The sequence below is a fragment of the Peromyscus maniculatus genome, chromosome 16 (genome assembly GCF_049852395.1).
Source record: "Peromyscus maniculatus bairdii isolate BWxNUB_F1_BW_parent chromosome 16, HU_Pman_BW_mat_3.1, whole genome shotgun sequence".
Taxonomy (NCBI): domain Eukaryota; kingdom Metazoa; phylum Chordata; class Mammalia; order Rodentia; family Cricetidae; genus Peromyscus; species Peromyscus maniculatus.
Window position 1 is genome coordinate 36,392,069 of NC_134867.1, and position 26,697 is coordinate 36,418,765.

The 26,697-nt window shown below is 42.5% G+C and overlaps 1 protein-coding gene across 2 annotated transcripts in view; it reads right to left on the reverse strand.

The window, feature by feature from the left end:
• The window catches only part of LOC143268881 (MFS-type transporter SLC18B1), a 32,244-nt gene extending 13,447 nt beyond the window's left edge, over positions 1–18,797 (reverse strand). Inside the window, exons 1-6 of one of the 2 annotated variants that reach the window (XM_076552624.1) lie at positions 18,414–18,797; positions 17,105–17,244; positions 10,742–10,837; positions 10,334–10,407; positions 8,159–8,306; positions 4,207–4,363 (exon numbers count right to left, since the gene is read on the reverse strand). In XM_076552624.1, the coding sequence (XP_076408739.1) occupies positions 4,207–4,363; positions 8,159–8,306; positions 10,334–10,407; positions 10,742–10,837; positions 17,105–17,244; positions 18,414–18,453 (655 nt within the window). In that variant the 5' untranslated portion in view covers positions 18,454–18,797. Of the gene's footprint in view, positions 1–4,206; positions 4,364–8,158; positions 8,307–10,333; positions 10,408–10,741; positions 10,838–17,104; positions 17,245–18,413 lie in introns of those variants that run through there. The other variant, XM_076552625.1, reaches the window with a different exon arrangement.
• Between the last annotated feature and the right edge of the window lie 7,900 nt (positions 18,798–26,697).

The window sequence follows — 26,697 nt, forward strand, 5'->3', positions numbered from 1 at the left end:
GAATGTATAAAAACACTTATGAAAAGGAGCTCTTCATTGGTTTAAGTGAAAACTCTGTATAGAACATAGAAAAATCTCAGACTGTTCCCAAGGTACTTGGGTATCCTCATGTTTCCTCCAAATCCTGGTGGGGGGCTCTTCTCCTTGGAGAGATAGAACTGGCTGGTTACCAACACCTGCCCTGAACGGTGTCAGAGACAGGGGTGTGTGGGGGTCCCTGAAAAGAGTGGAACACGTGGTGCCACCTGATGATACCTTGTCCTGTAAAGGAGAGGTCTGGGGAAGCTATTCAGAAAGGATGACAGAGACAGCACAGGCCGAGTCAGCAGAGGAGATGGAAGTGTGCGGAGTCCACACACCACGTGACCGCTCTACTTAAACCCAGCAATTGCTCCAGTGGCTTCCAGGTGCCTTGCTTGTTTCGTGGATATAAAGATGGTATTTTGAGTTTGCCTGCAATCCCATCGTATTGCAGGCAGAGACAGGAGGGCCAGCCTGGCCTACAACGTGAGTTCCGGGGGCTACATAGCAAGATCCTGTCTCAGAAAACAAAATTTTTAATTTCCAGGTAAAAATGTTGTTTATCAGTAGTGAATGACACTGATATTGCACATATGTGTGCACGTGTACATAGTAGAAAGAGTGAATCCGAGTATTTAACAAATGCATTACACCTTACCTCACATACTTGTCATTTTTTGACAATGAGAACATTTATAATCTACTCCCGTAGCAATTTTCAAGTACAACAGCTTTGCTTTCTGTGATTTCATTTCTGTACTGCCAGCAATAATAAATACAATAATAAACAAAGCTGGGCCGTGGTGGCACATGCCTTTAATGCCAGCAGAGACAGGTGAATCACTAAGTTTGAGGCCAGACTGGTCAAGGATGGCCAGGGCTACATAGAGAAACCCTGTCTCAAAAATACCAAAATAATAGTAATAATTAAATAAATAAATAGAAAGTTCTAGAAACAAAGAATTTCTCAGCTTTAAATAACTTAAATTATAGTAGTTCTAATTGTTTTATACTTTTATTATTATTGCTGATCTCTTTTTATAAATTATTTATTTTATGTGTATGAGGTGTTTGCCTGTGAGTATGTCTGTGCCATGTGGCTGTCGTTTGTTCCTGGTGCTGTGGAGGCCAGAAGACAATGCTCTATCCTGGGACCGGAGCTACAGATGGTTGTGACCCACCATGTGGGTGTTCAGACTTGAACCCTGGTCCTCCGCAAGAGCAGCCAGGACTCTTAACTACTGAGCCATCACTCCAGCCCCCTATTATTAGTCTCTTAATTGTATCTAATTTTAAATTAAACTTTATCATAGGAATGTGTGCATACATAAAAACGTAGTGGGGGGGGGGCTTGGTGTTCTCTCTGATTCCAGGTACAGGTACCAGTCTTGCAGCATGTGGGACACAGGGAAGGTGGGACTTACTGCATGACACATCGATCTGTCACCAAGATGGAAAGCAGACCTCTTCAGGTTCTCAGACTTAGGGTTTTAATGAGAGGAGTGATGTGCACACGACTGTTAGCGTATAACAGCAGGCAGAAACAGGAGCGTGGATAGAAGAATGAGCAACAGGGCCTCCTGACACCCAACACCAGACATTGGCCATGGATGTGGAAGAAATCGGCAGAGTGCATAGAACACACAGTCCCCCAATATGTCAAAAGGAAATTTGGTTACTTTCCTAGATGTTGTCTGCATTAAAACTTTCAATAACTTAAAGAGTATTCTTCTTTTTGTTTTTGTTTTTCGAGACAGGGTTTCTCTGTGTAGCTTTGCGCCTTTCCTGGAAATCACTCTGTAGACCAGGCTGGCCTTGAACTCACAGAGATTTGCCTGCCTCTGCCTCCCGAGTGCTGGGATTAAAGGTGTGTATCACCACCACCACCACCACCACCACCACCACCACCACCACCACCACCCGGGTTTAAAGAATATTCTTAAATAGGAATACTCAATCCGAATTATAGGCCTAATATTATTGACCTTAGGGATTTTTTTTTCAATTCCAGTTTTAAATAGCCTGTCTTAGCTGTCTTTTCCCATTTCCTAGAGTAATAAAGAATTAACAATTTTTTTCTTCTGACCTGTTTCTTTTCTTTTTTTTTTTAAATTAAACTTGTTTATCTTATATGTGTGACTGTTTTGCCTGTATGTATGTATGCAAACCACATGCATGATTGGTGCTTGAGGAGGTCAGAAGAGGGCACTGGATCCCCTGGAACTGTAGTCATAGATGCTTGCGAGTCACCATGTGAGTCCTGGGAACTGAACCCAGGTCCTCTGCAGAAGCAGCCAGTGCTCTTAACCACTGAGCCATCTCTCCAGGACTGTGGCTGACTACTTCTTAATTCTCTGTCCAATATCCATCATACCAGGACACAGCCTAGGATGCTAAACCAAGGAAAAACCAGTTCCTTACACGTGCAGAGGCGATCAGCACCACCTTGTGGTTCACTGTGGTATTGTCTCTCTTTGGCTCTTTTTCTCCCTGGTTGCCCAGCTCTCTTGCAACCTCTCCAGCTCAGTTATACAAGATTGATGAACCCTTCTGAAAAACGGTGCTTACAACGACCATAACCCTGGTGGTAATTTTTATCTGGACAAAGGGAACTACAAATGAGCCTTAAGTACCAGTACGTACTTAATGGTGACACGGTGTTCTTGCCTTGGTCAACCCTGCTCTGGTTGACTCTTACCAGCATGTGGCACCCTGACAACAATATATATGCCCTGTCACAGAGAAGGTTGATTTATACGGGAAGGGAAGCTTTGGACCCAGATTGATTCTCATCACTGCTACCAGAGACCTGTGTCCCTGTAACTGTTACTGCTACATGGACATGTGGAAGGCCCACTGGGAAGGAAGAACTGGCCTTGCCCTCCTATATTGAATGTTTTTTGACAGAATGACACGTTGTCTCACTGTGCCCCCGATGGCCTAGAATTCTCTGTGTGCACAAAATTGTCCTAGAGTTGAGGGTGGTAGAAGCAGAGGATTTCTGTGAGCTCAAGGCCAGCCTGGTCTACATAGTGAGTTCCAGGACAGCCAGGGCTGTTGTGGAATATTCCTTTACACTGTGTGAAGATGTGTCACTGTGGTTGGTTTAATAAAAAGCAGAACAGCCAATAGCTAGGCAGGATTTCCGGGCACAGAGGACACTGGGGAAAAGAAGGGCAGAGATGCAGAGCAAACAGGATGTGATATATGGAGGTGAGGTAATAAAGCCACAAGACAAAAAGTAAATTAATAGACACAGGCTAGCTTAAGATATAAGAGCTAGTTAGAAACAGGCCTAAGCTATTGGCTGAAGTTTCATAATTAATAGTCTCCATGTTTTTTTTTTGTTTGTTTGTTTGTTTGTTTTTTTGTGAGCTGGAGGCCCAAAGAAATGTCTGTCTACACAGGGCTATGCAGAGAGACATCAAAAGAAAGAAAGGGAGAGAGAGAGAGAGAGAGAGAGAGAGAGAGAGAGAGAGAGAGAGAGAGAAGGAGGAGGAGGAGGAGGAGGAGGAGGAGGAGGAGGAGGAGGAGGAGAAGAAGAAGAAGAAGAAGAAGAAGAAGAAGAAGAAGAAGAAGAAGAAGAAGAAAAGGAAGGAAGGAAGGAAGGAAGGAAGGAAGGAAGGAAGGAAGGAAGGAAGGAAGGAAGGAAGAGAGAAAAACAATGGTGGTCTAGAATTTGTGGGAATCTTCTCTTGTTTTCACAGCTTTGCAGACAAACTGTGTTGCCCACAGGATTTCTGGTGAAAACTTAGTTCAGCCCAATGATAATGGCTCGTGAGCACAAATTAAGTATTTGTTTCTCCTAAACCTGGAAATTTTTGTGGTATGCTTTTTTATTTTATGTATTTAAGAGAGGGCCTCATGCATCTCAGGCTGGCCTCAAACTCACTACGTAGCTGAGGATGCTTTAAAGGCATGCACCACCATAATCTGCTTATGTGAAGTTGGAGGTCAAACCTAGGGCTTCATGAATGCTAGAAAAGCACTCTACTGATTGAGCTATATTCCTAGTCCTTTGTAAGCAAAAATCATCATCAACTAATTACCGACATTTTAGGAAACAGAACCAGCTTTTGAGGGGACTACAAAGAGGTGTTACATAATATACATGGTAAATGTATCATTTACAAAGACATAAAAGTAAAGGTAAAATTCTAGAATGAGTATGAAATTTGAACTTACCATAACTGGGCAAAATACAGAGGTTGAGTGGTATCATCAATAGAACTATGCACCCCAGAAGAATAAAAGGCACCTCATAGCCAAAGGACTGATACAAAAAGCCACCTAAAGGGGGACCTACTATCAGCCCCAGTCCAGAAAAAACCTCAAGGCTTCCCTAAAAGTGAAAAAACAACAGAAATTTAATGTATTATAGTTGAAGAATTATGAATATCAGGCATAACAGCACACATCTTTAATTTCAGCACTTGGGAAACAGAGGCAGGTAGATCTCTGTGAGTTCCAGGCCAGCCAGGGTGATATCTTGTCTCAAAATGCCTGGTACTGTAAACCTAGCCTACCTGTAGCTGGAGAGATCGTGGACAGTAGAGGAGACCCTACTAACTGCCATTTTCCCAAACAAGTATAATTAGTAACCACAGTCAAAATATGTATCCTTCTATCCACAGGTAAGTGTAGCTCCTACCCTTTACCACATTCAAAATATGTATCCTTCTATCCACAGGTAAGTGTAGCTCCTACCCTTTACCACATTCAAAATATGTATCCTTCTATCCACAGGTAAGTGTAGCTCCTACCCTTTACCACATTCAAAATATTTATCCTTATATCCACAGGTAAGCATAGATCCCACCCTTTACCACATTCAAAATATGTATCCTTCTATCCACAGTTAAGTGTAGCTCCCACCCTTTATTAAAGAAGCTTCTTTCTGCAGCTGCTGGAGACCATCACAGAAACCTACAACTGGTCATGATGCAAAGCGCAACCGACCTCAGGTGCAGACTGACACATCTGCATCCCAAGCCCGATAACTCCCAGGGAACACCAAGGAATTAGGGGCAGAAAGACTGTAGGAGCCAGAGAGAGGCCCAGGATGTCTGCTGTGAGATAGTGTCCTCTACACATGAAAGGGAAGCTGCATCCATGAAATCTCGATAATACAGTCACCAAAACAAGACAAGAAATGACTACACCGACTGACGTGCCACATGGATGAGGAAATTTTCCAAAGCTTTATCCCCAGATGAAGACCTATAGGCAAGCAATGGCTCCTGAGAAAGCTAGAATCAGTTTTGTCCAGGGGTGAGGCTCCTTTTAGACAGCCTAAGCCAACTTAGTGGTCAGACCTGAACACATACACATAAAAGCGACTAAATGGACTCAGTTGGTTGATGCTGTATTTATGCACGTGCACACACACACACACACACACACACACACACACACACACACACACGCCAGTAATTTAAGAGGGCAGCAGGGTGGAAATTATATAAATATTGGACTCATGTGTGAAATTCTCAAAAGACTTAAATAAAAAATGAATTATGAGATTACTACTTGAAAAAAAAGATTGTATCACAATTTACACACACATGCTTGTTTATACATTGACATGGTAGCACTGTTTGCGATGTTAAGCTAGGCATGGTGACAGACACCTGCAATCCCAGCACCCAGGAGAAGAAGATGCAGGAAGCAAGACCAGGAGTTCAAGGTCAACATTTGAGAGTTCTAGTCAGCTTGAGCTATGAGAGACCCTGTTCTAAACAAACTAACTAACTAACTAACAAAAACATGCAGATGATTTACATACTCACTAACAATTTAGATAAAGTAGGTTACATCTATACAGTGGAATTTCACACAGTCAGTGAAGAAAGAATAAGAATGTTTCTTATAAATAGATACAGAAGATGTCAAGTGTGAACTTGTCAGTATAATCAACCATTTGTTAAATGGTGTGAGGAATATGCCATCACACATGTAAAGAAAAGAAGGGGGAATCATGTTGTCACTCCATAGGCGTATGCACATGTGTGTACACATAGATATGTCATGTTGGGAAGAAGCCTGAGATGTTGGCTGCCCGCTTGGAGCAGCTAGGGCTCTGGGTGCCTGGACAGCAGATGTGTACATAAGTCAGAATAGCAATGGTATAAGTCAAACATTTACTACATTCTATATTCCATTTTATAACTTTTGAAGTTTATTCTGCATAAAATTAACTGGAGGTAAACAAGGCAGTCCTAGGGAAAGAATTTTACTGTTAAGGAAATCGTACCATTTTAAATCTTTTTTTTTTTTTTTTTTTTTGGTTTTTCGAGACAGGGTTTCTCTGTGTAGCTTTGCGCCTTTCCTGGAACTCACTCAGTAGTCCAGGCTGGTCTCGAACTCACAATGATCCACCTGGCTTTGCCTCCCAAGTGCTGGGATTAAAGGCGTGCACCACCACCTCCCGGCTTCCATTTTAAATCTTTAAATACACCCATGGCTTACAATCTCACTGTCTTAAGATCCACAGAGGACATAGAGCCATCATGATTAACTAATGTGTGGGATGTGTTGGCTTCGGCTGCAACTTTATGCAGAAGATTGAGAGGGCAAGTCTACTTTCTCCTGCCCGATCTCAAATGGTGACTGCCTCCACAACAGGAATTTCCTGAACAGCACTGTCCAGGGTATTCTACAGAACACCAGCTCTTTAAAAGGGCAACAAGTTGTATATGGAAAAAACTGGCCCATGGCCAAGCTGACACATTCAGTAAAGTCAAAATTAGATGGCACCCTCAGATAAGACACAAGTGCTTTGACCATTGTCAAGACGACCTCTGAGACATATCTGGGGAAAGTGGAGGAAAGATGCTCATGAGGTAACCATCTATCACGAGGGGAAACTTGTAGAGTAGAGGAAAGCTATGAGCCATTCAGCCAGGCCCTACTCACAGGATCACAGGGGGACAGCAAAATGCTACTCAGAAGAGTGTAAAGTGATTTTTAAAAAAATCGAGAGATGGTTCAGTAGTTAAGAACACTTGCTCTTTCACAGAGGACCTGGGCTTTGTTACAGCACCCATATGGTGGCTTACAACCATCATAACTCCAGTTCCAGGGGATCTGATCCCCTCTTCTGATCTCTGTAGGCCCTGGGCACATATGTGGTATATATATATATATATATATATATATATATATATATATATATGTATGTATGTATATATATATAGGCATAAAACAATAATACACATAAAAAAGAAAACAAATCTTTAAAAATGATTTTAAGGGTGATTTTAAAAAAAAATGGTTGGGATCGTGTTTACTCATCAAGTGCCCATGCAGACACAGAAAGAGCACCTAAGAGACACTCAAGGTCACTGCTTTTTTGTTTTTTTCTTTGGATAAGGGTCTCACTGTGTAGCAGTGTCTGATCTGGCACTTGCTGTGTGGACCAGTCTGACTCAGACTCACAGAGATCCACCTGCCTCTGCTTCCTGAGTACTGGGATTAAAGCCATGAGCCACCATTCCAGGCTTCTTCACCTTCTTTTTAAACCCTCTCCTCCTGAGGTAGAGTTGTCACAGAGAGTTGTTGTGTGATATTTTGTTCTCATTCTGACAATAAAGTTTGCTCTGAATCAGAGGGTGGAGCTAGCTACTAGCTGACCAAAATTAACTACAGAGGTTTTGGAGGACTCAGGACAGATAGAAAGATGGGAAGTAGTAGGGCGGGATTTAGAGAGGGTCTTGGCCTTTTGGATGTAGGAACAAAAGAGATACGAGGTCACTGGTCACTTTTCTGCCGCTTCGCTGATTATTCAGGTTCTTACCCCATATCTGACTCCCGAGTTTTTATTGATAAAGAATAATTAAACATTTCAGACAGTCGTCATTTCTTTGTTTTTGTTTTTCAGACAGTGACTCATTGTGTCACCCATGCTGGCCTCAAACTTTGATGCTCCAGCCTTCACCACCTAAGTAGTGCATTACAGGTGTGTGTCACCACACCCAGCAATGATGTGCTTTTTATTTTCTCACTTTACTGCAGGAAATCGAAATCACAACAAAAGGGGGGACAATACACAAGAGAGTTGGGGAAAGCATGTAAGAACATGTTAAACTAATGTTTTGGCCACATCAAAGGAAAATAAGAAAAAGTTAAAATTACATACCAGCACAGTAGCCACGTTATTTGGGAAGGCCTTTGCGAGGATAGAGGACGATGCTGTTATGGCTGCACCAAAGCCTATGGCATCTACTATTCTCACCAGAAAACACATGACAATAAATATGGGTCCATCTGGAAGTTGGTCCAAGACACTAAAAAGAAATACAACTGTCAAGTGTCAAACTGGTTTTAATTTTTTAATTCGCTCTACTTTTAAAAATAGCTATACTACCTAAAGTTATTAGTTAAAGTCTCTCTAGAAATCTTTTAAAGAGTTGTGTTGTGCCAGGCGGTGGTGGCGCACGCCTTTAATTCCAGCACTCGGGAGGCAGAGCCAGGCGGATCTCTGTGAGTTCGAGGCCAGCCTGGGCTACCAAGTGAGTTCCAGGAAAGGGGCAAAGCTACACAGAGAAACCCTGTCTCGAAAAACCAAAAAAAAAAAAAAAAAAAAAAAAAAAAGAGTTGTGTTGTGATACTTTCTATAGGGAATTGCTGTTTTTAATTTTTGTTATAATTCAAGTCATCATAATAATAGCTTAGCTATCCCCTTCTGTTGTTATAACTGATTTCTGAGATGATAATACTAAGGAGGTCTCTTTGGAATATAGTGGTCCCCTGAACCCAGAGAATAGTGTGATGGTAGAATCTGCCTTAGGTATCAAAATCAGAAGATGCTCAAGTCCCTGACACAAAACATGTTACTGCTATAACTGATGCTCATCTTACCAAATGCATCTCTACTTTTAATTATCTACTTCTTTACTATGGTGCTGTGTTGAACTCAAGGCTTCACCCATAGTAGTGGGCAAGTACTCTCTTTGGTGCAGAGCTATGCTTACAGCCCTTAAGTTACTTTCTGGATACTTTTGATACCTGGTACAATGTAAATGCTATGTAAACAGTTGTTACACTGTTATTAGGTAATAGCAAGAATAGTGAGATGAAAGAGCAAAGGAAATGCTTTTAATCTCAGCATTCAGAGGCAGAGGCAGGTAGATTTCTATGAGTTCAAGGCCAGCCAGGTCTACATAGCAACTTCCAGGCCACTCATGGCTCCATCGTTATACCCTGTCTCAAAAACAACAAAAGAAAAGGAAGGTTCTAGGAGCTTGTGAAGGAACATTGCACCAGAAGAGGAGAGAAAAGCAGGAAGCTAAGAACGATTTCTGATAATGCTATTTCATCACCTGTAGCCAGGTGTCTTTGAGTTGATCCTGTAAGAAATAGATTGTCTTTCCTGTTTAAGCAAAGAGTTTCTATGACTCAGAAGACTATTATGTTCCCGTCATGAGCAACCACAGGAGTGCTGGTGGATGCACTCAGGAGCCACTGTTATATTTTTCTGTATTGCTGTTTTGAGATAGGGTCTTCCTGCATAACCCAGGCTGGCCTCGAACTGAAGGTCCTTCTCCTTTGCCTCCCCATGCCAGGATTACAGATGGGGAGCACCATGTCTGGTTCAGCAGACAGTTTAGTAGATGGTCTTGGAGAACTCTCTTCTTTTTTTTTTTTGTTTTTCGAGACAGGGTTTCTCTGCCTCTGTAGTTTTGCGCCTTTCCTGGAGCTCACTTGGTAGCCCAGGCTGGCCTCGAACTCACAGAGATCCGCCTGCCTCTGCCTCCCGAGTGCTGGGATTAAAGGCGTGCGCCACCACCGCCCGGCCAGAACTCTCTTCTTAAGACCAATGATGTTTCTGTTTGCTGTTCACCACCTTCCTCCACCATTAGTCACATGCCATTCATCTGACAATATAGGAGTGACTGATACTGATGGGTTTAAAAAGCCATTAATTTCTGTGCAGTAGTGGCCCATGTCATTAATCCCAGCACTAAGGAGGAAGAGGCAGATGGATCTCTGTGATCTCTGTGAGTTTGACACCAGCCTGGTCTACACGAAGAAACCCTGTCTCTAAAAACAAAACCAAACAAAGAAGAGCCATTAATGGGCTAGTGACAAGGCTCGGTGGGTAAGGGGCTTGCAGCATATACCTGGCAACCTGAGTTCAATACCTGGAATCCATGTAAAGGTGGAGCAAAAGGAATGATGTACTGCACTGTCCTCCACGTGGACAGAGCCTCCATCATACAAATATAATCACAAGACAATTTTATGAAAAACTTCAAAGCCAATACACTATGATATCCGCCCATGTTTCCAAACATATTAGAAAGCTACTTACCCAAAGAGAATTGTAACTCCTCCTGAGATAAACATTCCGGATATAAACATGAATTTGGCTCCAATTTGTACAAGCTATAATGAAAGTCAAAGGAGAGCAATAAATGGATTTGCTCCAACATGTCTACATTCCCATAAACAAACCCACTGTATCAGAATATATACAATTGCAGGAAAGCATGTGTCGTTAATATCATATTAAAATAATCATTTAAAAGAACTGTGTTACAAACAGTTTATAAGCATGGGAGGGACTAACTAATCAACCACAATGATAGAGCTGTAGCATAATTTATAAAAATGGAATGGTATCATTTCCATGTCCATAGACATTCTAGATTAGTAAGTTATAGTAACGCACCACACGATTTTTGAAAACTAAAATATGCAGATGAGTGCCAATACTTACATATTTTCCAAACACTAAAGATGCCAGCAACTCAAATAAAGCATAGCATCCGAAGATCATCCCAGTCATGGTGTTGCTGGCCCCCTTCTTTTCTGCCTTAGAAGAAGAAGAAATGGGAACAAAATTGGAGAGACAAGACAGCATTGGTAGGAAGACAAGAGGAGGAGGTCAGAACATGACCTTGTGACTTCCATGTATGTATAGCAATTTCCAAGATTTGGGAAGGCGTTACAATGTCCATATAATGGACATTCTCTTTGTAAAATTAACTTAGCAAGTAGCACATTCCTTGTAACATTTTTATACATGCCTAATTTTGATTGTCCCTGCTCCTACTCTATCTCCCTGCTCAAACCTTCCTATTTCTGGTATTTAAAACTTTTATTTTAAAATAATGAGGGTAAGGAAAGACAGGAAAGTCAATGGTAAAATCTAGACCCTGATGTGAAATAATTCACTTAGTATGCCTTTAAAGAATTCCCTTTATCTGGATAAAAGTCAGTATTACAGAATTTTAAAACACACACACACACACACACACACACACACACACACACACACACACACATACACAAAATGCTTCGGATGAGGAAATCTGGACTCTGTCTCAGTCATGGGGCTCAGGAAACAGTTGATGTAGACAGACTTCCTTTTTAGTAGCACTTCGAGTTACAAAATTGCACTCCACCAAAAACAGAAACAAAACAAATCATGTGCCAGTTGTCAGTTCTAGAAGAAAATATACAAATCCAAAAAAAAAAAAAAAAAAAAAAACACCTCAAGAAGAGGAAATGCCATGAACTGGCAAGGGAATCATACGAAAGCCTAACCAGTCTTCTCCACGGCTTCTGCCATGCTTAATCTGGGAAGAGTTTTCCTTCTGATGGGCAGTGCAGACAAAGGATGCTCCCCACCATCCACACTGTCCTGACACCCGAGCATATTTTACTCTCTACATGCTGGAATTATTAATGTTTATAGCCTGTCCCACCAGGGACCTCTGAACTTTGCTATAGACAATACAGCACTTATTCTGAATCTACTTTTGTGTGTGTGCCTGAGTGTAAGTATGTGCCCCCACGTGTGTGCAGGAGTTTGTGGAGGCATGGATCCCCTGGGACTGGAGTGTCAGGCAGTTGTGAACCACTGTGTGGGTGCTGGGAACTGAACTCGTGTCCTTTGCAAGAGCAGTGAGAGTTCTGAACCACTGAGACATTTCTCCAGACCTAAAACCCCTTTTCAAACTGCAAGTATGGCTGCCCTGTGAGTCCCAGTGAGGTGGTGGCCAGAGACTGAGCTCTATGCTGCCCCCTCTAGCATCCTGAGAAGTTCTTTTCAGAGACCCCTACTCAGCTGAACCTAAGATTCTTTTTATTTATTTATTTATTTATTTATTTATTTATTTATTTATTTATTTATTTTTATGGTTCCTCGAGGCAGGGTTTAATGTAGCCCAGGTGGGCCTAAGACTTGCTATGTAGATGAGGCTGGTTTTGACTTCCTCCTGGTCCTCCTGCCTCTGGCTCCTAAGTGCTGAGATTACAAGCATGTACAATCACACTTGTGTATGTGATGCCAGGGATCAAAGACAGGGCTTTATGTGCGCTAGACAAACACTCTACCAACTGAGCGGTGTCCCCAGCCTGCAGCCAATACTCTTTACTTCACTACAAAGAAGAACTTCAAGACAGGTCAATATGGACTAACATTGAAGCTTCTTATGAGGTACAGATGGAGTTTATTGTATTTTAAGTAGATTTAAGCATTGATATTGGAGAGAGAAAAAAGGGATAGGACCAAGGGGTAGAGAGAGGCACTTATGAAATGGTAGTACACACCCAAATGTGGGTGTGTGCTTCTCAAGAGAGGAGCACCCTACTGTCTTTACAATAGCCATGCAAATATTCCCTTAATTCTCCCTATCTTGCCTCACATCCTAACATTGGGCTGTCGTTATATCCATTTAAGGGTTAAAAGATGCATTTAGCTGAGCATGTGTTGCACACCTTTAATTCTAGCTCCTGGGAGGCTGAGGCAGAGGGATCTCGGTGATTTTGAGGCCAGCCTGGTGTACTAGGCCATCGGGAGCTACATAGTGAGATCTTGTATCCCCCCACCCCCCCACCCCCACCAAAAAATAAAAATAAAAAACCAAAAGAACAATTTTTAAGGAACTTAAGACAACTTATGCAACTTAGGTGTGGGATGGTCTTTCTATATGTCGTGAATATGTGTTGCTATGATTGGTTAGTAAAGAAGCTGCTCTAGCCTATGATGAGTCAGGTTATAGCCAGGCAGGAAATCCAAAAGAAAGACAGGAAGAAGAATGGCAGAGGTAGGAGAGACACCAGCCTGCAGTCGAAGGAGCAACATGCCAGCAGACCACTAACACCATGGCCACATGGCAATACATAGATTAATAGAAATGGGTTAATTTAAGATTATAGAGATAGCTAGCAAGAAACGTAAGTCATTGGCCATACAGTTTGTAATTAATATAAGCCCCTGAGTGATTATTTTATAAGCGGCTGTGGGACTGCAGGGCTGGGTGGGACTAGAAAAACCTTCCGGCTACACAACTTGGTTTGAAGTAGAGCATGAAACCTGACCCTCACGTGGCTATCCTGTCCCCTGAGAGTCAGCAGTCACCTTTTACATACCTTCTTTTCTGTGACAGGCTGTTTGTTACCCATGAATATTCATGGTCAGAAGAGTGCTTTCCATGCATCCTTTCACCCGAGCATCAAACAACTGTACACAGATGCACGTACCTGAAAACCCTCCAGAATGCATCCTTGGACCTGGGGAGATGGATGAGCAGGTAAGAGCAACTGTTGCTCTTGCTTGGCTCACAACCATCCATAACTTCAGTCCCAGGGAACCTACCTTCTTCTGACCTCTGAGGGTACGGCATGTACGAGGTACACACACATACATGCACAAAATAAAATAAATAAGTCCTAAAAAATTAATATATGTACACATTTTAAAACTGTATTCTCTACAATTGCATTTCTTTTCCTTTTTCCCTCTAACTACAGGTTGTGTGTCCGTGCATGTGAGTACACAAGCATGTGACTGTACAGGTGCATTCAAATAGGAGCACACACGGAGGCTAGAGCAGGACACTGGTGTCTTATGTACTGCTCTCCTCATTGCCTGCAGACAGGGTCTCTCACTGAACCAGCTTTGCATCCCACTGAACTAAGCTGACCAGTGAGCCCTTGAGATCCATCTGTCTCTGCCCCCTAGTGTTGGGTTACAAGTCATGTACAGCCTATGCCTGGCTTTTCGTGTGGGTGCTGGAGAATTAAACTCAGGTTCTCACACTTGCAGAGCATGTTCTTACCTACCGAGTCATCTCAGCCCCTCCAGGCACGATTTTAAGAAAAACAACTCCTCCATCCCTTCCCATGTAAGCTATGTGAGAGTTACGAGCCAGGAACTGGGACACATAACAAATGCTATGTATCCATCTTATTGTAATGTTGTGATACACATATTTTGTTTTTTTTAAAAGATACTGTTATTGCACTTACTCACTGTGTGTTTATGACGGAGGCAGGGGGCATGCATGTACCACGGCACACATGTAGAAGTCAGAAGACAACTCTCAGAGTCAGTTCTCTCCTTCTGCCATATGAGTTCAGGGGGATGAACTCAGTGCCTTTACCCACTGAGCCATCCTACCAGCGTGTGTGTGTGTGTGTGTGTGTGTGTGTGAGAGAGAGAGGGGGGGGGGAGGAAGAAGAAGAAGAAGAAGAAGAAGAAGAAGAAGAAGAAGAAGAAGAAGAAGAAGAAGAAGAAGAAGAAGAAGAATTAGTTCTTGGCTTGTAACTCATCTAGCTTGTCTGACAGGTTACAAGATATTTCTCATTCCAGATGGGTTCTCATATCCTGAGGGGAGAAATATTATGAAAAGAACAAAAGAACCTGGACTGTCAGGCCTGACCAAATCTCTACACCCAGTCTTTAAATGATCATGTCCACAAAACCCCGAAGGCACAGGGCTCATTGAGTGTCTACAGAGCTGAAAATGTGAATGTTCCTAACGGGCAACATGTCACCCAGTGCATTGCCTCATGTGTGTTCTTTATAGTAAAACCCATACCCTTAAGTGTTTACCTTAGTTCTGTGGCCAATTAAGCAAATCAATTGAATCCAAGGAAGGGTATGTGTAAACCTTAACTTAAGCTCCAGGTTAGACAACATGGGATCTGCACCTGGGATTTGAAGGCAGGGAGCAGTCCTGGGACTGAGAAATCTCCAGAAGACAGAGTCACAGTTGTCCTGGATTAGAGGACACCACCGTGTCTGCTGCTGAAGAGTTACTTGCTTGCTGGAGAAAAAGGAGACATCACTATGCCTTTTGAGGCCACAGAGGTAATCTGTGTTGTGAATGCACAGCAAAAGAAATTGAATTTCTGTTTGTTTTTCCCTCCTGTGCTGGCTATTTTTATACCAAATTGACACATACTAGAGTCAACTGGAGAGGAGGGAGTCTCAATTGAAAAAAATGCCTTCATAAGATCCAGCTGTAAGGCATTTTCTTAATTAGTGATTGATGGGTCAGGGCCCAGTCCATGGTAAGAGGGGCCGCCCCTACTAGGTTCTACAAGAAAGCAGGCCAAGCAAAGCATGAGGAGCAAGCCAGTAAGCAGCACCCCTCCACGGCCTCTGCATCAGCTCCTGCCCCCAGGTTTCTGCCCTATTTGAGTTCCTCTCCTGACGTCCTTCAATGATAAACAGTGATATGGAAGTGTAAGCCAAATAAGCCCTTTCTTCCCCAACTTGTCTTTTGGTCATGGTGTTTCATCACGGCAATAGAAACCCTAATTAAGATACCTTCTATAACCTTAGAGCAGTGGTTCTCAACCTGTGGGTCACAACCCCTTGGGCAGAAGTGGCACACCAAATATCTTGCACATCAGTATTTACATTATGATTCATGATAACAGTTATAAGGAGGAACAAAAATAATTGTATGGTTGGGGGTCACCACAACATGAGAAACTTTATAAAAGGGTTATAATATTAGGGAGGTTGAGAACAACTGCTTTAAAGGATCCCATCAGTATTTTCTCACAAAACCCAAATCTGACCAACCACTCTGATGCCCTCCCAGCAATCAAGTCCTGGGTATACATCCCAGGGTTCTTGCATTCCAGCCAAAGCTTGCCCCTCAGAGCCTCAGCCTTCTATCAAGGTCTCACTGTGCCCTAAGTGTAAGCCCCAGTGAGCTGTGTCCTGTTCTGTAAGAATATGCCATTCACTCTGCTCTTCCCATGACCACATCTGCAACAATCTTCAGAGACAGTCTCACTATATGACCATGTCTGCCTGGAACTCACTTATAGACCAAGCTGGTCTCAAAACTCCTAGAATCTGCTGCTTACCTGTGCTTTCTGAGTACTCTGATTAAAGGCATGAGCTACAAACTTGCTACAGACAACCTGATTCTAAAATATATATTAATCCCAACACCAGAAGACAGAGTTCTAGCCTTCTGGAAGCATTGGTATCTTAGTCATTTGGTGAATCTCCTTTTTCAGTCATAGACGCCAAGGAAAGATTAATCAAACTACATGGAAAATAAATAACACTTAGGAAGTCAAGTAAATTTGGGGAGAATTATCCAGCAGGAAGATGTTCTTTTTGTTTTGTTTTGTTTTGTTTCCTTATTAAACATTAAGAAATACTCTCTTAGTGGAGGAGGAGGGCTGGGGAGATGAGTCTAGGTAATGTACCTGCTGTGTAACCAGGAAGACCCGAACTGAATCCCCAGCACCCACATAGAAAGCTGAGCTTGTTGACACACATCTGTAATACTAACCCCAGGGAGGAGGAGGCAGGAGGATCCCAGAGGCTTGCTGGCTAGTCAGTCTAGCTGAACTGGCGAGCTCCAAGTACAGTAAAAGACCATGTCACAAAGAAGATGCCTGATACTGACCTCTGGCCTCTGTGCACAGATAGACTAATGTCCCCCTCCCCACGTACACACAATACACACACCACCATACAAAACACACCAATATTATCTATACTGTAGGCACATTTTTATATTTTATTTTGAAACATTTTAATTATGTGTATGCATATGTGTCTGTATGGAGATATTTACATGTGAGAACTGATGTCCACAGAGGCCAGAGGCACCAGAGTCCTCTGGAGCTAGAGTTGGATGGTTATGAACTTCTTGATATGGGGGCTGGGAACTTAACTCGGGTCATCTGGAAAAGCAGAGCACGATCTTGACTGCTGAGCACCCCCACTGGCCCCATATTCTCACATTTTATATCCTCTAAGATTACATAACTGAAGGGCTTTCTAAAGATTAGTCTATGCAGATACAAAATGTTTTACCTCCTTGGGGAAAAACGGTCCAAGGATGGAATAGGCCATCATGCACCCCAAGTTTAAGGAAGCTGCCGACACCAGTACACAAAGCTGTTCTCTTGAAAGTCTCCTGGATGTCTCTCCTGGACTTCCTCCACAGCCATCATCTTAAATGAAAACATACTGCTGTTACAGGAGTGTAAGTGGGATTCTGGGTAAAACACACAAGGGACATTTACTGTGGAGTTAGAAGACTCTAAAAAACACTTGTTGAGCTAAAAGGCTATTCTAAATAGAGCAGTTTGTAGCCGCTGTGACCCAACACAAAACAATCCTGGAATATCACTGCAAATTGAAACTTTGTTTTCATGCATAGACTCTTGTATCAGAATTTCAGTACAGAAAATACTAAGCCTTCGGATCTACCTTGACTTACAATGAGATGGACCAACCTGCCCACTCTTTCAAAAATCCCTACAATGATGAGCTCCAGGGTGCTTTATCCAGGGCATCAGGCTCTAAAGAATGACATCTCATTTTCTCAAGCTCCTGGTTTCACATGCTACCTAGATTCAGTCAGGGCTTAAATGTTTAAACGGGTAATGCGAGGTCTTTACCAGAGTCATGTTGGCTCATTACCAGTCATTCAATTGGTAAACTTAACATTCTGGAAACACAAGACTCACAAACACTTAAATGAAGTCATAATCAAGTCATCGTCAATACTAATTACTAGTCTTTTGAATCAATTGCTCATTAAGTATTTGTTTCCATATTTAAACTTCAAAGAACCAATCAAGTGACTCAGTTTCAAAGGTCCAAGCAGATTCCTTAGCCATTTTTAAATTGAATGATTCTGAGGGGGAACAAAAGAGAAGAAAATGCATTTGATCTGCTGATTTTTCCAGAGGTAGCTACTGTGGGCCAGGAGGAAAAATCCTGTGCATTAAGTTGAGGAAGTCTTAAGAATCCTTTGAAATATGCCCGAGCTGAAGAAGGAAAATGAGAAAAAAATGGAAAGTAAGGAGAACGCCAGCAAATACCCAGAGACCAAAGAAAACAGTTTAGGCCTGATGATATGGTGTTAATTTGAAGGGATTCTGAAAGCCCCTACTTAAAAAGCATAGCTTTGGGAAGTACCTATACCCAGTCCTCAAACCAGAGAAAAGAAATGCTGGCCTGGACCCCATAGTCAAGTCAGGCCCCGCCCTAGTTGAAGGGCTCAGGAAAAAAAAATAAACAACAACCAAAAAAGCAAAAGTAAGCCTACTGGATCCTAGTTAAAGAGACAGGCCCGAAGCAAGCAGCAGCGCGCGACTGCACGGATCACAGTCACCTCCTGTCCCCGCAGGAGCCTGGGACTCCGCTGTGTCCATGAGCCGCTGCTTCGGTTCGCCGGCGACTCGGGGTTCAACCGCCGCGGACTGGATGCGCAGACAGCAGACGCTCAACCGGGCCTGAACTCCACATTCCCGGTCCAGAGGCGGAGATCCACGCCGGCTGCGTGAAATCCTTCCAGATCCCGGGAGCCCGGGACCCAAGGGCGCGAGGGCGGGCAGGGGCGGAGCTGGGGTCCCCGCCCGGGCAGATCGCTGACTCAGCTGCTGGGTTCCGAATAAAAAGGAGAAAAATCAGATCTTGTGCTCTTTAGAGAAAACTAGGCTCGTGCCTAAAGGGTGGAAATGGCAGTGTGTGTGATCGCTGAAGGACAGACACTAAAGAAACGGAAGTGAACAAAACTGTGTAACACCTGCAGAAAAAGGCTTGCAAGAAGGTTAAGGAATGGGCAGTGGTGGAGCATATCTGTAATCCCAGCACTCCTGGGCTGGCAGAGGGCGGATCTCTGTAAATTCGGGGCCAGCATGGTCTACAGAGCGAGATCCAGGACAGGCACCAAAACTACACAGAAAATCCCTGTCTCAAAATTTGCCCCCTCCCCTCTAAAAAAAGAAATATAAGAAGCGCCAGCAAGCCTGGCTGTGGGAACTTTCAGTGGATGCAGGTGTCTGCTTTACAAACTCTTTGCTCTCTTGCTGTGTCTTTCTTTCGAGGACAAGGTCCGGTTTTTTTTTTTTTTTTCATCTCCACAACTCGGGTCTTAAGGCTTGTATGAACTAGTTGCCTGGTTGTGCGTCTTAGAGATAAGAGGTACAAGCACATGTTCCTTTTCTCGCCACTTAAAGTATCCAACACAAATCTAGCTTCCACTTTGTCTTTTCCTTGTTTCTTATTTGGGAAGGGCTTAAGTTTGGAAATCTGGGCCAAGGCGAAGAGTCACACTCCTGCAGTTGATGGGATTTTAATTTGAATGAACCTCTTAAACAGCACGCCTACCCACTAGCAGATATGATAGACATGATTAATGTGTTACTACGTGCTACCAGTTCTACAATAAAGTCGTTAGGAAAGGACTGTACTTTGACCTAGCGAGAGAGGGTTATTGTGTGGGTCTGTGTGTATGTTCCAAAGGAGGCTGTTGGATCCCCTGGAGATGGAGTTAAAGATGGTCATGAGCCACCTCCACACAGGCGCTAGGAATTGAACTTGAGTCCTTTGGATGGACAATAAGTGTTCTTAACCACGGAGCCATTTCTCCAGTCCCGCCAATGCCACTGAAGTGTGTTCTCATTCCGACCTAACCTCTACCCACAGATTTTCCTCCAATTGTTTCGTTTATGATCTTTCTTCTTTCTTTTATAAAATTCAATTTCTGTACCGATATTAATTGCAGGTGTTGGGTCACCCAAACTGGTCCTGTCATTTATTTTTCTTCCTCCCCTCCCCTCCCCTCCCCTCCCCTCCCCTCCCCTCCCCTCCCCTCCCCTCCCCTCCCCTCCCCTCCCCTCCCCTCCCCTCCCCTCCCCTCCCCTCCCCTCCCCTTTTCTCCTCTTCTCCTCTGCTCTCCTTCTCTTCTCTTCTCTCACTCTCTCTCTCTCTGATTCTCTCTTTTGGAACTTTTCTTAAATTTATCTTAGCAACCTTTCAGCTAATTTTCTCATATCTATTGACATCCATTTTTCTCTAATTTCCCTCTCACATCAGCACCCATTCTTACATACAGTGTGTGTATCTTTTTTAAATTATATCCTTGGACCTGCAAGATAGCTGAGAAGGTAAGTGTACTTACTGTCTAGCACTACCACCCAAGTTCCACCCCTGGGATCCACATGGTAGGTGAGCACCAAATCCCCGATATTGTCCTCTGACCTGCACGTGAGTGCTGTGGCACTTGTGTCCCCCTCAAATGTGTCTACCTATCCCTGGTTCTTAGGGTCTGGACCAGGTGATTCCAAGTTCTTGCTCTTTGATTTGAGAGTTAAATAAAACTCTTAGCTTAGCAACCTGAATTGGCTTGGATTTTACACACACTTTTCTTTGAGTAATGCACCTGGCATTGTTTGGGAATCTGGGACCTCCCTGTGCATTAAGCTGCACATATCCTCCTCTCTCAACAATGGGATTATGGGGGTATTGTGTTCCCCAAAATATTGTGCACCCTAATAAACTTATCTGGGGTCACAGACAGAACAGCCACTAGATACAAAGGCTAGAAAATGGTGGCACTCACACCTTTAATCCTAGCATTCCAGAGACAGAAATCCCTCTGGATCTCTATGAGTTCAAGGCCACATTGGAAACAGCCAGGCATGGTGACTCATGCCTATAATCCCAGAAAGTGAGCCTTTAATCCCAGGGAATGGTGGTAGAAAGCAGAAAGGTTTATAAGTCATGAGGAGCAGACACTAGAAGTATTTGGCTGGTTAAGTATTTGGCTGGTTAAGCATTTAGCTGGTTAAGCTTTCAGGCTTCAAGCCTCAGTTCAGCTGAGAAAGAGCCACTGGGAAAAGGACACAGAAGCTTCCATTTTGAGGAAACAAGACCAGCTGAGGATCCAGCGAGGTGAGGTAGCTGTGGCTTGTTCTGGTTCTCTGATCTTCCAGTGTTCACCTGGCTCAGGTTTGATTTTATAATAAGAACTTTTAAGATTCATGCTACATGGAATAAGTTTCTTCTTGCTTTCCCAACCATCAAAGTTAGACATATTCCAATCTTTTGTATTCAGTTTATATAGGGGACTGATCTAGGGTGAACTAGTTTTGGATATGTACATGAGGCAAGCTTACGTTTTCAAGAGAACTTTTAGGTGGAAATCTACTTGCCACTTTGTGCCTTTGTATAATTGTGTGTACCTGACTGAAATATATGCGCTGGAGAGATGGCTTAGTAGTTAAGAGCACTGGCTATTCTTCTAGAGGACCTGGGCTCCATTCCTAGAACCCCCATGGTGGCTTACATCTAGCTATAACTGTAGCTGAAAGTTTTCCTATGTCCAGCCGGGTCCTGCAGCCACTCAGACCCCAGTAAACACATAGAGGCTTATATCAATTACAAATTGCACGGCCAATGGCTCAGGCTTCTCTCTAGCTAGCTCTTACATCTTAAATTAACCCATTTCTATAAATCTATACTTTGTCATGTGTCTTGTGGCTTACTGGTACTTTACATCTTGCTTCTCCTGGTGGCAGCTAGCAGCGTCTCCTCTGCTCTCTTTCTCCTTCCTCCTCTCTAGTTAGAATGTCCCGCCTAAACTTATTCTGTCTCACCATTGGCCAAACAGCTTTATTTATCAACCAATCAGAGCAACACACATTCACAGCATACAGAATGGTATCACCCATCATATAAATCCAGTTCAAGGGTATCTAACTCCCTCTTCTGGTTTCTGCATGGACATGGTGCACAGACATATACGCTGGCAACATTTATACATATAAATAAATAAATTTATAATTTTTATAATAATAAAAAATAAATAAAATTAGATGCATTATGGGGAGGGATATATATAAAGTAGAAAATTCATTCTATGACTAAATCTATCAATCAAAATAGAGACTCCACCCTCACTGTAATATGTACCAGCCCAGATTCTCTTCTTTAATTCCATAAAAAGAAACCCCAAACAATAATCAGGACCCTTGAGTATCTTGACTCATGTAGCCTGCTTTTCTTCTCCTATTACTTTGCTTTAAAGATAATTTCCTCACTGCTTTATAATCTGTGTGGACTTTTGATTCATTCTTGAATAAGAGACCAAGAATCTGGGGATATCCAGCCTTGGCCCCCCGAACACCTGTACGAAGCATGCTGAACACCACAGCTGACCAGCACTGCACACTGTAGTGGCCACTGCTTCCCCTGGGGTTGTTACAGGAAATTTCAGCTCTATGCTGTTGCCTAGAACCTCAAGAAGGCAAATTGCTGGTCAGAAAAAAATCCAAATTCCAAGTTCAATTTCTGTTGAGTGAATACTGCTTTCATACCATCTTTGAAAGAGGAAATACTGAGTGGGAGGGCATGCATGCATGTACCATGGTGTGCATGTTGGGGTCAGAGGACAACCTTTGGGAGTCACTTGTCTCCTTCCACCATGTGGGTCCCACCTCCTATGATGTATGTCATCACCTTGGCTTGTAAGTGCCTTTGTCTCCAGAGCCATCTTGTCAACCCTTTCACACCATCCTAAAGCTAACGTAATTATAAGTTATGATCCATCTTTACTTTATTTAATTTTCTGTGGTGGTTATAACAAATTGCTACAAACTTTTTAGTAAAAAGAAAACAAGGGCTGGAGAGATGGCTCAGCGGTTAAGAGCACTGGCTGCTCTTCCAGAGGTCCTGAGTTCATTTCCCAGTACCCACATGTGGCTCATAACCGTCTGTAATGAGATCTGGTGCCCTCTTCTGGCCTGCAGGGACACATGCAGGCAGAACACTGTATACATAGCAAATATTAAAAAGAAAAAGAAAAAAATTTAAAAAAAAAAAAAAACCAAAAACAAATAAACCTCACTTTCTATAGGGCAGAGGCCTAACCTCGGGTTCAGTGAGGTGGAATTAACGTGTCAGCACACTCCCTTCTAGTCTCAACATGTAGAAAATAGAATTTTATTAGATGGTGTTTCTGAATATTTTATGAAAATGCTATCATTTCATTAACATGGTAAATGACAGTGGTCAGTTATCTACTGTTAATATGATGCTGCATGCTTGGGACAAATCTAATTTGGTCAGGATGCATTCTCCTTTGTATACTTGTTTATTATACCATTTAGTTCTATCAGAGTTTCTAGTTCTGGTGTATACATTCACAACACACACACACACACACACACACACACACACACACACACACACACACGCACACACACACAAGTGATTCTTCTGGCTTTCGTACAAAGTTACTTTTGCCTGTGCACCATATCATTAGTACTATTCCTGAGCTATATTTATCTAGTAATAGCAGTCATGACAGTTTCCTGAAATTGTTAGTTATATGGTAGTCCTTTTCTGTCCTTTCACTTTTAGGGTACTTCTTTATGTTTAAAGTGAACAGGGGCTGGCGAGACGGCACAGTGGATGAAGGTGCTTGACATTAAGCCTGATTGACAGGAGTTCAATCCCCAGGAACCACACAGTAGGAGAGAATTCACTCCCTCAGGCTATCCTTAGACCTGTACTCAAAACCCAAAGGGCCTGTGCCCACATACAAAAACACACACAATAAATACATGTAATAAAACATTTTTTAGCCGGGCGGTGGTGGCTCACACCTTTAATCCCAGCACTTGGGAGGCAGAGCCAGGTGGATCTCTGTGAGTTCGAGGCCAGCCTGGGCTACCGAGTGAGTTCCAGGAAAGGCACAAAGCTACATAGAGAAACCCTGTCTCGAAAAACCAAAAAATAAAAAATAAAAATAAAAAAACATTTTTTAAAGAAAAGGAATTATCTTATAAACAGAATAGAATTTAGAAAAATTCACCCTGATTGTCTTGACTTTTAATGAAATCAGATAATCTATTTATATTTAAAGTTAGCACTGACATGACAGAGCTTAAGTTCTCCATTTCACCATCTCTTGTGTGTCATTTCTGCCTCCCAGTACTGGGATGACAAGTGTGCTCCATCCCAGTTGGTTTCTTCTGTGTGCAACTGAACTCAGGTCCTCGTTCTTGTGTGACAGGCCTTCACTGACTAAGCTGTCTCCTGTTGCACAAATCCTAAATGGTCTTAATACAAAAACCCAGAGCCAGAGATTGACGCAAATGCTGAAAGATTAGAGAGACAAAGAAACAAGTCATGGTCACCTCTTACCTCGCCAACTACACTAATCCTCTGTCTGAATGTGCCTGAGTCCTCAGCTGGAAGGCCTAATTCCTGTCTCCTCCCACCTTATTTATATTCCTTTCTCTGCCCAGCCATATCACTTCTTGTCTCAACCTTCCTAGTGCTGGGATTAAAGGTGTGTGACTCCCAAGTACTGGAATTAAAGGTGTGTACCACCACTGCCTGGCTGTTTCTCTTTTAAATGGGATTAATCTTGTGTAATCCAGGGTGGCTTTGAACTCACAGAGATCCAGACGGATCTCTGCCTCCCGACTGCTAGGATTGAAGGTGTGTGCCACTACAGCCTGACCTCTGTGGCTAACTCTGTGGCTGGCTCTGTCCTCTGATCCTCAGGCAAGTTTTATTAGAGTACAACAAAATATCCCCCACGGTCTCCCAAAGCATTGTTTGGTAGGGGCAGGGAATTGCCTGGGCATCACCATACCCAGTTTTAACGTTCCTGGTCTACTTAGTGGTGATATTACATCACTTCCCGAACAACTCTGCCATTTTACACATGGCCCTCATTATGAACCTTGAAACTTTATGAGTCACTTTACCCAGGACCCACCTCCTCTTCCTCCATTCTTTGGGCTCCAGTTGTCCTGTGTATCATACCTACCAAGACATAAAGTCCGTTATGTGATACTACAGTATTTGTCTTAAAAGATCATTTTCTTTTTTAAAACAAAAGATAAATCTTTTTTATGTGCATTGGTGTTTTGCCTGTATGTATATGTATGTGAGGGTGTTGGGTCCCCTGGAATTGGAGTTATAGACAGTTTTGAGCTGCCATGTGGGTACTGGGAATTGAACTCAGGTCTTCTGGAAGAGTAGCCAGTGCTTTTTTTTTTTTTTTTTTTTTTTTTTTTTTTTTTTTTTTTTTTGGTTTTTTCGAGACAGGGTTTCTCTGTGTAGCTTTGCGCCTTTCCTGGAGCTCACTTGGTAGCCCAGGCTGGCCTCGAACTCACAAAGATCCGCCTGGCTCTGCCTCCCGAGTGCTGGGATTAAAGGCGTGCGCCACCACGCCCGGCACGTAGCCAGTGCTTTTAATGAATGAGCTATTTCTCCAGCCCCTCTCCTGCCCCCATTTTCTTAACTGTGAGGAAAAAGAACTTGTTACATGTACCTTCCTACTTACCATTTCCAATGCTTGTCATTCTGGAACTTTCTATCCCATGTTACTTCCCTCCAACATGAATTATTTTCCTATATCATTTCAAGTATGAGTCATCTGGTGGAGAATTCTTTCTGTTAGTTTCTTTCTGGATGACTTCATTTCTGAAGGGTCTTTGTTGAGTATAGAGATATACATAGAAAGCTGTCTCTTGGCCCTTGCAAAATGTGAATCTATTGCCATTTGGTCCCTTTCATTTCTTCAAAGAAATTAATGGAATTTTGTGTTTGTATTATTGTTCTCTTGTATGTAATACACCCATCCCACTCTTATTTAGCTGCTCTTAAAATGTTCTCTTTATCTTTGGGTTTCAATAGCTTACTTTTATGTGCCTAGGGGACATAAATACAAGTGTGTGTTTCTATCATTCTGAGGGAATTGGTACTTCTTTAATCTATAAACTTAAGTTCTCATCAAAGTTGGTATGCTTTTATACAATATTCATTCAAATACCACTACCTCATTCTATTGGCTCCTGGCCCCTCCACTACATAGACCATACATTAAACCTCTACCTTTATGCATAAAGATAAAAGTAGTCGGAACCATTCCTCTCTCCCAGTCTGCATACTCATCCGTATTTATTTTATTTTATTTTTTGCTTGCATTCTCATTTTTCCCCAAATTCTATCAGCTTCTGGTCATGTTCCTCAGTATAATCAGGCAATTGTTTGGTTTTGTTTTGTTTGAACATTTTCAGGGTTATATTTGTCATCTGCAGGACAGGTAGGTCCACAGAACTTGCTACTAATAGCAATGTATTGTTTTAATAATCTAAGCACCTATGAGGGTTAGGATGATAAGTTCCCACCTAGATAATTATTTTAAGATTTTTTTCAAGACGTCCTAAGATTTCCAGGATGATTTTACACTAATGAACCTCAGACCTGACTGGTCATCAAGACTTTTCTGAGATATCTAGTAGCTTTCTAATACGTTATTCATTTATCTGTTTATTTACACACACATATATATATATACGTGTATATATATATACATATATATATTTTTTTCTCCTGTTGGTCATAAACTACTCTCACATGTGAAAAGAATTATAACTAATATAGTATTTTTTGCCCTTCCATTCTTCTCTCCCTGTAGCATGAATCTTTCAGAGTCTTATTAATAAAATCAAACCTGAGGCCAGTTATTGGGGTGTATGGTGGAAGGTAAGAGAAGCAGAACAAGCCACAGCCAACCTCACCTTGCCAGTTCCTCAGCTGATCCTGTTTCCTCAGACTGGATACCTCTGAGTCCTCATCCAGAATGGGTCTCA